The sequence below is a fragment of the Parus major genome, chromosome 4, assembly GCF_001522545.3.
Source record: "Parus major isolate Abel chromosome 4, Parus_major1.1, whole genome shotgun sequence".
Classification (NCBI taxonomy): domain Eukaryota; kingdom Metazoa; phylum Chordata; class Aves; order Passeriformes; family Paridae; genus Parus; species Parus major.
In genome coordinates, this window is record NC_031771.1 from 4641567 (window position 1) to 4657248 (window position 15682).

The 15682-nt window shown below is 39.7% G+C and overlaps 1 protein-coding gene and 1 long non-coding RNA gene across 3 annotated transcripts in view; one reads left to right on the plus strand and one right to left on the minus strand.

Annotated features, from left to right (window-relative positions):
* USP53 (ubiquitin specific peptidase 53) overlaps positions 1-12970 on the plus strand; it is a 29051-nt gene extending 16081 nt beyond the window's left edge. For both annotated transcript variants that reach the window (XM_015625306.2, XM_015625307.3), the window contains exons 12-16: positions 398-541; positions 935-1661; positions 3616-3689; positions 8420-8531; positions 9312-12970. In XM_015625306.2, the coding sequence (XP_015480792.1) occupies positions 398-541; positions 935-1661; positions 3616-3689; positions 8420-8531; positions 9312-10314 (2060 nt within the window). In that variant the 3' untranslated portion in view covers positions 10315-12970. The remainder of the gene's footprint in view (positions 1-397; positions 542-934; positions 1662-3615; positions 3690-8419; positions 8532-9311) is intronic.
* A 1453-nt stretch (positions 12971-14423) lies between these two features.
* LOC107203330 lies at positions 14424-15568 on the minus strand. Its single transcript, XR_001521125.2, has 2 exons — positions 15340-15568; positions 14424-15016 (listed from the first exon to the last, which is right to left on the minus strand). It is a non-coding gene; the product is annotated as an uncharacterized LOC107203330 (long non-coding RNA).
* Positions 15569-15682: the final 114 nt, after the last annotated feature.

The window sequence follows — 15682 nt, forward strand, 5'->3', positions numbered from 1 at the left end:
GAATATTTATTACTCTTGTTATTCTTTAACTAAAGTGGCTCTTGAGGCCTTGTTCCATTTCTCAAACACTATCAAGCTTTCCAGTGATGTTGCTGATTAAAAGGCACATTAGTGACTTGGGGCTGAGGTGTGGCTCTGTGGGTCACTGGCTACTTGAGGAACACTTTTCCCCAGCAATCCTATGATATCACCATTATTTGTAGTCCTGCATGTTAATGGACTTGATCTTACGGTTGGAAAGAAATCTCAAGTTGTTAATCTGTGTTAAATAATTCATTAGTCAGTTTAAATAGTCCTAATAGTAAAAACTAAATCTTACTGTCCATAAGTATGTTTGTGTGTTCTGGTGATGAATGACTTTGGAGTAATGATGTTTGACAAGAAGTATTTTTTGTAGCCAAGTTGGGATACGGCGAACACAAGGACAGGCTGAAGGACTTATCCAGAGAGTGTGCCCAGAAAGCTGCTGACATGAAAAGCTTCACATCTTTACGGAAAGACGCAGACAGAGGACCAAGGAAAGAGTCTGGGAGACAAAGAGGTACGTTTTAAAAATATAAGCAGAGAACCAATGGATTAAATAACTTTGTGCATCAGTGCTGCTTGTGCAGATTTTTTTCTCCTTTTAAGAGACCACACTGTAAGAGGAGGCTTTCCCAGTTTGCAGTATTCTGAAATCCATGCTGGATTTGTAGAGATACTGTAAGAACTGTTAAACAGTATCAGTTCCATGACTGCTTCCACCCTGGAAGTGTTTAAGGCCAGGTTGGATGGGGCTCTGAGCAACCTGGGCTGGTGGAAGGTGTCCCTGCCCATGGCAGGGCAGCTGAAACTTTGATGATCGTTCAAGTCCATTCCAACACAAATAATTCTATGAAATATTAATGAGAACTGTAATGGAATTTTTTTTTTTTCCCCTTTTTGTTCTTGTAAGACTTGATTGGGGAAGACCGTTCCAGTGCTAAGTCAGGGTCTCCTCCGGTTGGAAACGGACTGAGGCACTGCGCCGATCAGCGGATCTACGGCAGCCAGGGAAGGGGCCCCTACAAGCACGACAACCAAACATCTCACCAGGCAAAGCTTTCTGCACATGTGCTTGGATCAAACAAAACAGAACCTTTTCCTGCTGGGGAGAAACCAGCGACAAGGACACGGACCGACGGCGTCACTGGCTATGACACAGACACCAGTCAAGACTCCAGGGACAAAGGAAGTATCAGGAGCAGGAGTAAAGGCTGGAAACCAATGCGAGAGACATTGAATGTAGACAGCATTTTCAGTGAGACTGAGAAAAAACAGCACAGCCCAAAGCACAAAGCAAACCTGAGCAGTAAATCTAAGCATGAAAAGGAGCGGAGCTTTAACCACTGGCCAAAGGAGAACCAAATACAGAAGGGTTTAATGACTATATATGAAGATGAGACAAAACAGGATACAGGAAGTCGAAGTTCACTGGATTCTGAGGGAAAAGGGAATGCTGAAAAAAGCAAAGGATTTACAGAGAGAAAAATCCATGGTGATAACTGGCAAATTCAGAGGACAGAATCTGGGTATGAAAGCAGTGACCATATCAGCAATGGATCTGCAAATCCAGACTCCCCTGTTATTGAAGGAATCAATACAACAGATGCCAAGAATGTGAAGGAAAGTTCTTCCTGCAGGTAATGCTAGTGCTCTTAGAGCTTGCATAGGTTGTTTTTATGGAAAAATAACCTGTTCTAACCTTTATGTGTTCTTCAAAACCAACACCACCCAGGAAAACATGCTTTGAAACTTGCTTGAAGTCAGGTATGTGGAAAGCTAAAGTGTACCTTGAAATAAGGGTGTGGGCAATTAAATGTTCAATTTACCTTCACTCTGGTTCTCTTTGGGAGGCACTGAGCCAGTTATCCAGGCACTGAGCCAGACCTGCTGAGCCCTGCTGAGGGGCAGGGTGTGTTCATTTGTAGTAATTGATACACTTCTTTACTTAGAAGTTTTTTAGACTGTGTGTAAGTTTCCATCTGTAATGGAATAATACAATGTCCATATTAATCACAGCTGTAACATTGGTACAGGCCCTCACAAGGAGATGGGAATGGAAGCTGGTGAATCTTGGATGCTGTTACCAATCATGGTGCAGAAATTCAGTTTCCTAGATATCTCAGATACATATTGATCACTTGGTAATTGATTGACCTGTCTGAAATAAATCTTTGCTGAAAAGTGTAAAATTACTAAAACTGGTTGGACTTGATGATCTGAAGAGGTCCATTCCAACTTAAATTTATGTGATGCTGTGGAACAGAAAGTTATAATCCTTCCACATGGGGTTTTCAGTCTTGTGTATCTCAAACTGTTTGTGGAATGCAGATCCTTCTAAAACCCATTCATTCTTCTTTCAGATCTTGTTTGTATCCATAAAATGGAAAAGCACAGCTGGGAACCCAAACCTAGTCTCTTTGACAGATCTAATTTGCTAGATCCAAGCAAATTTTCAGACATATATTTTCATGGCAACTTATTTCACAGGAAAAAAATGACAGCAAATACCAGGATATGAAAGGGCTTTGACATTTCTGCCCTTGGTCCCACTCTTTCCCTCCACTAAACTGTACAAAATCCCACTATGCAAAAACCCAATGGGCTTTTAATGGTTAATGACATAATCACATATAAAGCTACTCCAACTCCTGGTTGTATTTTTAGTGTTTGATGGTTGCCTCATACAGTGATTTTGCACAGTTGAAACTGTCTCGTTTTTAAGTATGCCCAAGAGGCAATGGGGCACCCAAATGTGTCATTTTGTAAGGGAGAATATGATAAATTTCAAACAGTGTAGTTCATTAAGAAGCTGCTTACACTGTTGTTTCAACATTTGTCAAATAAATAAATTTTATCAAAATACAACTGACTTCCTAGGACTTGCAGAAGTGCTTTAAATGACTGGTAATTTCAGTTGGCTTGCAATACCTACTAGTTCCCTGCTAACCTTTCAGACTCTGTCTCATAAATCCCCAAAAATACAAATTAATTACTTGAAAGTTCTTTTAGAAAGTGGAAAAATTACTGTTTTGTTTTTAACTCCACTCTTCATGTTTCTTTCTGTATTTTTCTTGTTTTCCTGTCCTTTCAATAACAGGGTTTGTTTGGAGTTTTTTTAATTTAACTTCTGCCCCCGTGTATCTTCTTCCCTGCCTTACTCTTGTAGAAGGTAGAAATTGGCAGGGTGTTTGTCAGCTCCCTATCTGGATTAGTAGTGCATGTTTTCTGCTTATCTAAACCAGCAAGATTTAGTAAATTCTCTAATAGTTTTTTTTTCTCTCCTTTTGGGTTGTGATCTTCAATCAAAAGCTGTGATCTTCCAGTTTTATTCCAGTTTGAGGGAAAAAAAATAAATGAAAATCCCTATGAATGAGATACCAAGGACAATCACAACTTAGAATAATATTTGTTATCAGAACAAAGAATTAATGAATAGCATATTATCAAATTAGGAAAATGAACAAGATGATATGTTGATTAACAGTTTACACTTACTTAAGATATTGATAACTACAAATAAATTGGATTAGCTGTCCTGTGGTGTCTGTCAACAGTTTCATTGCTGTAATCATATATATGCTTCTTTTACAGTGAACAGAACTTGCCAACCAAAAAAGCTGACAGTGTGGTACATTCAGTACCCCAGCAGAACAGAAACTTCCATGGTAAGAACCCATATAAAAATAAAGTTTTCAAAAACTATAGTAGACATACCAAAATTTCTCTTCCCCCCTCCAGCCCCAAAACACCCTAACAGAGATGACATGGTAATTTGGTTCATTCCCTGTGATTTCCCCACAACCTTTTCTAAGAGATTGCTTGGTGAAGAGTAAGCAAGACTTTTTTGGTTTTGTTTTGTTTTTAATGTCTGGGTGGACTGTGGCACCATTTGTTTTCCTCCTAGATATGAAGCAGTATCAGGAAGAAACACTTGTAATAAGGAAGTCTCCTTCCTTTTACATACTAATATGTCTGCTGGGGTTTTATAAAGTTGATAAATGCCTTGGCATATAAATATTACAGGTCAGCCTGAGGCCAGCCAAAATCATTATCTGCTGTTGCTGAAACAATGGGAGGGTGCTTGTACAAAGAGGGGCAATAAATATTAGGCCACTTCCTCAGGAAACATTTGATTTTTATAGATATCATACTTCTTTTCAAATAACATATAGTAGAGTTTCTCCTAGGACTTAAAGTGGAGGTGAGGGTGTGTTGCCATAGCACTTCTACCTTTTCTGTCCTTATTCCAATTCATTTTTTGGTGCAGAAAGAGAAATAATTTGGTGTTTGCTTATTTTGACAACACAAAACAAACAAACCAAACAAACAAAAAAAAAATTCAACCAAATTAAAAAAAAACCAAAACCAAAAAAAAACCACAAAAATGAGTAGCATAGAATGCAATGATCTGGTTTTGAGATTTATTCTGCTTTAGTTTTGTATTATACCATTCTTATCAAACACAGTTGGATAGGAAGAAGGGAAGAAAACACCAGTGAAAAAGACATAAAATACCTTTTAGGCATGAAAAATTAGTGGGTTATGCACAATCTCTGGAGAGCATTTAAGAATACTTAAAGCTTTCAACATGCATCCTACATTTTCTTTAAAAAACTTTAGTGACTCCATGTGATCCTTGAAGGTATCATAAAGAAATTGATGATCGGATCCCACCTATTCATCTATTCTAATTCAGTAACTAATTATTTTAAATAGCTTCTTATGAAAAATTCATGTATTTAGCTCCATTTGGAAAATAATCCTTTTAATGGAAGTGAACCAAAAAGAGATCTGAAGAATTTGGCAATTTGACATGTGCATGGGGATAAAGATTTATTTGGACTTGGTTTTTTTGATTGCCAAAAGGTGTCAGGACAGCTTTAGCCAAGGACAACAGCAGTCATTTGTAGGTATCAGTTGTATTACTTTTTCTGAATTATTTGTATTATTCCACCTCTGTATAAGTTGTATTATTCCATCTCTGAATATTGAGACGTGGATTGGTAGGTAAATACCAGACAGACTCACAGAAAATAGGACTTTAAAAAACAAATGCTCAGTCCTTTCTGAGAGAGGAATGGAATGTAAGAAATCTTTGTTAGGCTCTCATGGCAACTCCAAAAAAAAAATGTCTGAGTGGCTTTTTATGTGTGGAAAAACTTCTTATGGAAATAATGTTGGTCATCTAATTATGCTCACCATTTGTATAACTGTACTTTACCAGCTCCATGTTTTTTACTGGAGCTGAATGAGGCTACTGTTGAGCACTTGAAGAATTCTGCTCCTGACTTATAAAAATAAACTTATTGTCAGAATATTATAAAGATAGAAACACTGAATCACACAGTGAATTGGGAGAGCAAATGGCTGCTCCTTACACGGGCAGTAAGCAGTGGATAACTGTAGTACTTAGGCAAAGGTCCCACAAGGCAAATCCTTAAATTGTGTGGTCAGATTTTGGCAGGAAAATGTAAATATTGAGCAAGCAGATGTAGTATCCATGATTTATGTTAATCACTTTGTGTTTATGAAGTCTGAACTTGATGAGCTGAGGAGGCAAAATTTTTTCTGAGTATAAAGAACTTGAAATATGAGCAGTGTGAGGACAGAATTTCCAACCTTGTGTTCTGCAAGTTAAAGCAAGATTGATAATTTTGATGCTTTTCCCATTGTTTTTTAATTGTTTTCCCACTGTTCAGTTTAATAGCATGAGACAAGTCAAACTGAAATCTAGAAGCATTCTGAAGTCCTGCTTAGTGTGTGAAGAAGAATCCAAATTGCCTTTGTTTATGTTTCACTTCAGAAAACCCCACAAACTAATCATAACTCTGAGAAAGACAGCTCATATGCTTAGGAAAACTGTATATTTATAGTAATAATTTAAAACATGCAACTGCTCTTAAGGAAATCCAGTTCTTACCCTTATGGTGCACTCAATGTACATAAATATCAAGTTTAAAGAAATGAGTATAGAGAGTTAAAACTTGTAGCTACTTAGCTTATTTACCATGAAAAAGAAACAAATAAATGCTTTACTGGAGTGTCTTTAAGTGATAAAATAAAGATACTTAGGAAAGGTTTTGCTACTGAATGTTGCTCCAGAAGTAGAGTTTCTAGTATATAAGGATGTCATTTTTTTTTTTTTTTAGAAGATTTGTCACTGTATTTCAACACTAATACTCTATTTTGAACAAGTTATAACATACTTCCTTGACTCAGAGGTTATTGTTATTCCACATTTCCAAAACTTCCAATAAATTTGCCTGTAATTTCAACTGAATACAGAAAAATAACAGAGAGGAATTTGCCACAATATTTATTACAATAAGTATTACGCTTTGTTGTTGGGGTTTTTTATTGACAACTTAGGGAATATTAAAAGAAAAAATAAAAATCTAGGAACCATGCAGCTGAAACCCATCAAGCACAAGTTGAATTTAATGTGGAATTGAGTTTTTGCTAGAGGTTTTGTAGGAGTTTAGTATTTATTTTCATTTGGGATTTTTTTCTCCACAGAAGCTGGGCAGATTTTGGCACAATGAAAATAGTAGACAAGACCTTTCCTGTCCTACCTGTGGGCTTTGTCCTACCTGTAGAATGGCCATTAATCTCTTGAAAATCAGGATTGACTATCCAGATGTGCAAATAGATGTCTGTACATCTTAAAAGCAGACTGGTTTATTACCTTTCATTTATTGCTCATCTCTTAATGACCCATTGATAAGGATGTGGGGCTTGTGTGTCCCGTATTTAGATTTACAGAGAACTTGGAGCCAAAATTCCCACCCGTGCATGGCTGTCCTGTCAGCAGAAGGGAAAATAACACATCTATTTTTAAGTTGGCTGGAATTCCACAGGCACAAAGCACCTGGTGCTGCTGGATGTGCCCGAGGGAGCTGCTCGCTGGGCTCTGCTGCCGTCTCCCGGCCACCTGCTGCACTGCCCTGGGAGCCTGTGGACACATCCAGGAGCTGGGCTTGCAGTGGAAATTATCACAGCCTGCAGCAGAATGAAATGTTTCTGTGTGAAATGTTACCTCTGTGTTGGGTATCTCACTGTTAGGCAGTTCTCTGTAACACAGATGGTTTTGAACTCTCAGGTTAATTATTTGTCCCTTGCATGGGCTCATTCAGTAAGGATATTTTCCCATTAATAATATTGCTAAATTTGTGGTATTGTGTATTGTGACATTTTTTATTATTATTTTTATCTCAAGACTTGAGGAAATCCTTGAGGATATGGGGGCTTTGTCCCTTGTGCTATGTGCTGCTTTAGCCTCTACTACCTGTGATCTTGGTCAAAGAATTCATTCATGTCTTCAGTCTCCTAAAGATAGGGCAGATACTGACCCTCAAAATGGCTATCACCAAACAGCAACACCCAAAGTTTCCAGTTTAGTTCTGCTCTGCTCTTGGGATTTTGGCTCATATGTTCATGAGTCTAAAGGTCCAAGATTTTAAATATTTAAACTTAGGGGGAAATAACAATTAGGTGTAGTAGTTATAAGTCTAGTCTGTACATAAACAAAATAAGTCATTATATTAATATTATTATTAATAATAATAAGTAGCCATTCTTGTGAGTGGCTTCAGAGCAGGTGACTGATATTAATGGGCTAATCATGGCATTAGCAAGACTATCTCTAAACAAATAGACTGCTGCTTGTCACTTTCCAAGTGTTTTATTCTTGTATGGTGTTGACACAAATACTTCAATGCTTCCTTTATTTCCTGCTCACTCAGCTGCCTTGCTCAGAACTTGTGTATTTTCAGGGAATGATTCTTTGCCTGGGAATAAAAAGAACTTCTGGAGTGGGAGTGCAGTGGTGCTGGCCCAGGCATTCAGTGCTGTGTTTGGGGCACGTGGGTGTCAGTGTTCTTTGTCTACCCAGTGTCCCTGTAAGCTTCACAGTCTGCTCTAGGGTTTGAGTTGTTAAAACCTACAAACAACAGAACAACCTAAACCACTCCCAATCTCTGCAGTATTCATTCTATTTAATCATTGTAACACAAATTGAATTTTTACAAGTCATAGTTTTTATTTTGTAATTTAAATGAAGTTGGATGTTTGAATAAACACTCTTTTAAGAAAAGCTTCCTTTGAAAATGTGCTTTTAGCCAGATTAAATATTAAGATAGTCTTGAAAACATGTCTACAGGACTTCAAAATTGTGATAATACCTATTTTCTGGTAACAAGGAAACACAGAAAGTTTCCTCCAGATTCTAAGATCTGACCTTCCATGACAGATTATCTTCAAAATGGTTATTTTGACTCATCTCAAATCTTGAAAGAGATTGTCCTGTTGCATTTTATTTGTTTCTGTAATCTCTGAGGAATTCCAAAGAAGGTATTGGGTTGTATATCTATTGATTTTGAAATATTTTCTTTTCTAGCCCCAGATTTGAGAAAAGACCAGATCAGTTCTGAAGTTAACTACAGACCTCATCCTCATGTTGGTTTTCCAACAGAACTACATTTGCAGGTGCCCAGTCCTCCAGTAAAGAGGTAACCAAGACTGGCATATTCCTCTGTAATAGTTTAAGAAATACTGATTTCTGTTATGTTAAAATGATTGATATTAAGCATTGATGAGTTAAGGCACTCAATGTTTTTGACAGGCAATTTCTTTTGAATTTGGTATGATTGATGGGTCTAAATTCTCTCTGTCTTTAATTTTGATGCTAGCAATGTCACCAAATAGCTTAGATGTTTTGAAACCATATTACCAGAAACAGAGGGATTTAACATTTTGGACTGTTAACTGTTTGGAATTCTATGCAACATGCAGTACTAACCAATCTGTGGTCAGTCATCCCATAAAGCTTTGAAAAGTTTGTCTGGAAGGGGGGAAAAGTTAATTTGTGTTCAGAAGGTACTGCTGTATCTTGTTTCTAATATGAACTCTTAAGTGCTCAGTTATCTCCTAAAAACTGAGAATCTAAATACAAATGTATCAACTTAAAGCAGCATCCAGTATTTGAACAATGGATGTATCAGAGTCACACGGATGTTTAGAAGAAAACAGAGGTCATATTTGAAATAGTCCTGAATGTTGAAGCAATTTATCTTAGCTTCTTGGGGCACATTTACATTTCAAATGAAAGAAACTCTGGAGTAATTTAACTCGACCTCCAGGGGCTGTATCCTATTGAACAGATCCTAATTCTCTTGTCAGTTTGAATATTTCAGCAGTTTTACCAAGGCTGTCTTCAAATAAAACCTCTGTTATCTGAGTCTTTTCATGTTTTTATGGATATTCACATTGTACATGGTTTTGTTTTTTAGAGCTGAAATACCTGAGACCAACAGGAAATTTTTCCCATCATCAGCTCTCCAGCCAGTTGTCAAAGAGATTGTGAAGTCAGATAGCAGGAGCAAAGCAAACGAGCCGAACTCTTCCGAGCGGCTTCACGTGGACAGGTTTGAGAAGCTGAACGCGCCAGTGTATTGTGCTGACGGCGTGTCCCACCCCTTCCCAGACAATGCCTGTGGCAGGAAGCCCATCCACAGTGACCTTCCTCCCCCTGCCCAGCCGCAGTCCCATCACACAAGAAGCGTGTCCCATCACACTCTGGGTCCCAAGGTGGGGCTGCTGCCCTGTGCGCCTCAGAACCTGCCGGAAAGGCCGGCGATGCCCCCCGCCCCTCCCGGTGAGCACTCCGGGCACCTGCTCCGGAGGGTGGATCCCCTCTGGGTGCCTGAAGCCGTGTACCAGAACATTCCTCCCCCCTTACCTCCGAAGAAATATGCTCTGGGCACTTTGGCGGGCTCAGAGAACAACTCGGTAGCGGATGTAAAATCAACGGAAGCGTTGCAAAATAGCCCATTAAGGCAACCAGGTGCACCTTCAAAATCTGCATCAGAAGCAAGTGCAGTCCCAGCTGAACAAAGGCTTAAAGAGCCCTTTCCAGGGAACGAAGTGTTTGTTCATAAACCGGATTCTCCACCTCGCTTATCAGTTAATGAGTTCTGGACCGTGTCTGAGAACATGCTGAAGAAAGGACCTCGTCACGCGGGACCCAGCCCTGGCTACCCAGATGGGAACGACAGTGTGTCCCTAACCACTTACTTCTCAGTAGACAGCTGCATGACTGACACCTACAGGCTGAAGTACCATCAGAGGCCCAAGCTGTATTTCACAGAGAGTGGAAGCTTCCACAAGGAGAAGCATCCTCCAGCAGCAGGAGCAGATCTGAATGCCACATACCCCGCCACTCTGGAGCCCAGGCATCCCACCCCTGAACCGAGGTACAAGGCAAACGCAGAAGGAATACACTGCAGTCGATAGGTTCTTGGAGAACTCTGCACCTGGATCTGACTTTGGCATTTCATGTAGTCTGTAAAGAGGCACAACCTCAAATCTGTGTGTGTGTGTGTGAGATAACCAGGTACCCAGCTGACTGTACTTGCTTGGAAGTTGTGACTGTTCAAACAAATATGCAAATAGAGGCCAACAGAGGAGAAGAGGTGCTAAACTTGTGGTTCTTTGATTTGTTACTCTAGTTGCCTTAATGCTTACCTCTGTTACTCAGCTTGTCTTCTCTGGTTTGTGTTCCATGTGGTCCTCTGCAGCAGCAGGATCAGCTGGATGTTACTAATTCTGTAAGATCTGGTTAGCTGCAGTGTAAGAAGGGTTCCTTCAGACTGTGGTCACTGTTCTTGGACTAACAAAAGGGATAAGCATGCTACCACAACTAAGGCAGTACCTGTAGTCACAACACAGCAGTATTTGTGCTCAGAGGTAGCAGGAGGTGACATGGTATTTTCAACTGATGTCTCTCAGAGTCTGTGCTTTCACAAACCTTCAAGTGTCTTTAATGAAAGTTTACCCAGAGGATTTATTTTTTATTTGAAAAGCCTTAATAATATTATTTCTTTAAAAACCATTTTGGTTTGCAAATATTAAATGAGACTTCCAAAGGGAATTGAAGAAATCTGCAGTAATATTTTCCTATTAATACCCCTGCTCTGTTTAGTGTACATTTTTAAACACATCAAATTTATTCACCCTTAAAGCTGTATACTTTTATTAAATTTAACCTCCTAAGATACAAACCAGTATAACAGAATAGGATGCTAATTTTAAGTGCAGAGTTATGCAACTATGAAAGATTGTGTAACATTTTAGAAGTATTTCCTACTTACATTCAGTTCAGACTTACTCTACTATTGCATGCAAAGTCAATGCTGCTATTTATTAAACTCCCCTTTTTTTTCCAGCTTGACATTTTTGTTCATGGGGATCACACATTTGATTCTTTTTTTAATTTATTTTTTTTACTAACACGTTTTCCCATTTGGAACAGTCCTACTCATGGATATGGTCTGTGTTAGCAGATCAGGCTTGAATGTGCAGCCAGACTGGTGGCTAAGGGGGCACGGAAAGAAGAGGTTTTTGTTTCTCTTCTCTGTCACTCTGCCTCCAGTTTTGGCAGCTCTGGAATTTACCTTGTCTTTTGTTAACCTGACTTATCTCAGTAACAAGGAGGAAGATTTATTTGGCTTTTATTTGGTTAGTTAAGTCAGTGCACAGAACCATCTAGTGAGTGCTGAAGCAGCATCGGCAAAGCCTGACACAACCCAAAAAGTGAAGGCAAAATTTTTCCATTATTCACATTAGAGTGTTAACTTGGGGTGCTGCTGATTACACCTAAACATCAATGCCTTTTATTATGAAAACAATGCAAGAAGGTTAAATATGCATAATAAACACTCTTACTTGCACTGTTAGTCAGAAAGGCTTTTTTTCATGTTTATAACCTTATGTACATGTGTTTTACTGCTTCAACCAAATGATGGCAATTGTTTAGCACAATTATCCAAGGTAAACATTTAAACAGTAGTTTTGGCTATTCTATGGCGAGGTCAGGTTTGTTTTTTTTTCTTTTAAATAACATGTACTTTACAGTAGAACTGGAATATTATATGTATGCATAACAAACCAGGTATTTCAGATTAACCTTCTTTCTACCTTCTTGATCAAAATTCATTGTAGCACTTGGGCAAAAAAAAAATTCTAGAATTTATAGTGAAAATACTATGCATGTTTCTGTTTGGCTGCTAGTAAACAGCAACTTAAACAATGATCCTTTTTGTAAGAAAATAGTTGAATACAGAAGAACACTAATAATGTAAGAACCTGGGTGATTCCTATTGTAATATTTTTAAGAGAGATTTCAGAACCTGTAAATTAAACTTTTCTAGTTCATCTAGCCATGTTACATAATATACATAGCCAGTTAAGTATAACTGTCCTCTAATATCTGTGTAAAAACAAAGATGATTGGAATTTGTAAATAATGTATAATTTGTAAAATGTTTTGCAAAAAAACAAAAAAGGTCTTGTATTTGAAATGACAGTATTTTTATGTATGGATAGCACAGCAACAACTGTGAATGATGTTAGAACACTTATTTTTAAACATGCATAGCAATGTTGATACTTCTGTACCACGAGCAATATGAATGCCTCTTACTGATACCAATGAACTCTGCTCCCAGTAAGCACAACTGGTAAACTCTCTAAAGTCAGCAACTTAGTAACTTAAAGCAGTAACTTCGGTGTACTTGACTCTCCTGCTTAGCTCAGAACAATCTTACCAGCTTCCAGCTTCCTCTGTGACCCAGTTTACCAGGTATTTCATGATTAAATAGACAGCTAATCAAGGCACCTTCGTTTTTATATTTGACTCTGCACTCCATGTATGTATGTACGTAATATTTGCTAACTAATATGTGATAACTCGTTTTAACTTACCTAGGGTGCCTATTTATTTTTTTATAAATGTCCCCCTCCAGCTTTAGATTTGTATGAGAGACTAGACAATTTTTGTAACAGTAAAGATATTAACAAGTCTTGTAATTAATATATTTTTCAGTCTTTAGAATTATTTACTTGCAAAGTTCTACTTGTTCAAAATATCAAGATAAAAATTTAAAATCCTCGTTGTCTGTTCTTTCTGTGTTCCATGTTTAAAAAAAAAAAAAAAAAAGTTGACTTTCCAGAACTACATTTTTAAAGTGACAGATAACGCTGCTCCTGTCATGGTTGAAAGTTTTTGTGGAGATGGTGGTTTGGTTATCTGAACAGTAAAATTCTTCTTCTGAAATATTTGTTCATAAAGCTATTAAGTAGATTAAACTTTTTAAATAGCTATGAAATGCATAAAGCCATTTTTATACCATAATCCCACAGACTGGGTGACAAGTGAGTGACAGATCCATGAGCTACCTTACTCTCTTGACTAGGGATAAACAAAATTTGCCAGGGTCTGTGTACCTGGGAGCTCCACGTGCCTACGGAAAAGCTGGAGCCCAGTGCAGCACAAGCCTGCACTTTGTTTGCTCTTAAGTTTTCTGAGATAAACAAAACATTTAACCTCAGATCTGGCTGAAGGAGAAAACTAAATTAGTGGAAGACACCTTGAAATTCAACTTTTTAATCCTTAATAGGCTTTAAATCTCACCTGTCTTCCTTATCAAAAAAGAAATGGAGCAACATTCCAGTCCTTTCCTGACAGGTTGTTCCCTGGGGATTTTACTTGTGATATCATGCCAGAGAGTGGGGTGGTAAAAAATTATAGTGACTGTATTTGTCTCTTTAATGGCTTCATTTGAAAAACTGGAACCCCCATTCTGGTGTTTGTGAGAATGCAATCACAGTTCTGGGTTCCTGTGCACCTTGAGTCAAGATATCTGATCTTACAGGTACCAGCAGCCAAGATGCTAAATGCCAGCAGGGCACAGCATCTCTGTTCTTACAGCACAGCTCTGACACAGGGAACAAACCACTGCCAATAGCAAAACTGTCTTAACAATCAAATAAAAATAAAAGGAAAGAGCATCTGTCTATTTTTGCATCCCAAATCCTATTTAACCTCATCCTGGCCCATTTTTTGTGGGGGAAGATATCGAACCTCTCTGTACTTCCAAGTCTCTGCCACTAGTTATTTTGTAATATGTACTCCTGGAAAAAAAAAACAACAACCAACCAAGCATGGATTGAACTTCTCAAAATTACAAAACGAGTATGCCCAAAGGAAAAATTCTAAAGAAAGCTGAACCCCTTCATCCATAGTTTGAAAACAGTCTTCTGCCATACCTGCCCTAGTAAAAAGCTCAGCTTCTATTTGTTTGTCCAAAGACTGCAAGAGACTCCTGCCTTTAACACAGGCTCCAAAGTCTCCCTCTAGTGAGACAGAGGAAATTGATGTTGAAAGCTTTTAATTACCTGTCACTGTCTACTTAGAGCCATCCGTGGCCAGTGAGGAGGAGGGAAACTTTATGTGTCATCTGCCAGTGCCTCAGGGCTGCTCTTGTCAGCTCCTCCTTCACAGTTTCTAGCAAGGAAGTCAGAACCTGATTTATCTTAATTGGTAAGTGAGGACAGGACACTGCTGCTGGGTTAAACACTGACATGTTTATATACATATATATTTATATTTATAAATACCAAGCCTGAGAGGGCTCAGTAACTGCTGAAGGTAAAGAAAGAAAAAACAGAGGACAGTATAATAGAAGTTCAACCAGCATCAACCCATGAGGATTAACTTTTTGGAAGTAGAATGGCTGGCTAAGCTCCATCTCTTGAGGGAACAGGTCTGAGTTATAACTCCAGTGTACACAATAGCTGGGTTTTATTCTCAGCCACTCTGCAGGGTGTCCTTGCAGTGGATTTTATTCTAACAGTGAACACTTCCATTCCTGCACAATAAACTTTCGGGACTGATCACAAAAACACCATCAGTCTCTCACACATAACCCTTAAGGCACAGTTTAGGACACAGAAGCAGGATACAGGTAAAACCTGAACAGCAACACTTGTGACACACAGAGATCTATTGCCACACAGTATAAAAATGTGCCTCCTCCATCGAGGCTCAAGCGGAGTCGTGTTCCCAGCTGCTCGTCCCGCACAAATGGTCCTTCTTTTCCACCGCCTGCGTTCCTAAGGTGCGAAATGGGTGAGAATTCCCTTGGTGGCAATGGCCCTGCAGGGAACAGAAAAGGTCTGGTTATGTTCCTAGTGCTGTACAGCACTTCTGAAGATACTGACACGTAAATAGCATCCATCACACCTCCTGAACGAAGAGCGCACAATAAATCTCGCAAACAAATCAATAAAGCTGGGGATGGTTTGGAATGAGTTTCCCGAGAGGCATTTGCGCTCCCGCGGCCTTCTGAGGCGGGGCTGTGGGAATGCCAAGGCTGCTCCCAGGGGCCCGCTCCTGAAGCGGACCCTTCCCTCCACAGGGTACAGCCCGCCGGGCCTTACCGACAGACGGACGGACAGACCACGAACGCCGCTCCTCACCTGGGCCGCGCCCTCAGGGCAGCAGGTAGATAAGCAGGAAAAGCGCCAGGTCGAAGAGGATGAAGAGCCACAGGTCCAGCCAGTAGGACTGTCCCGACAGGGATCGTGACAGCACCCGCCCGCCATCCTCCTGCTGCCGCTCCTGCTCCCGCGGCAGCCGCCGCGCCGCCGCCTCCATCACCTCGGGGCCAGAGGAGCAGCGCGGCGACCCCACCGCGCAGGCGCCGCGGCTCTTCCGGGTGCGGGGCCAATGAGAACGGAGCGCACGTACTGCGGCCACGCCCCCGGCAGCACGCGCGGCGGCCCCGCCCCTCCCGCCTCAGGCCCCGCCCCGCCATTTTCC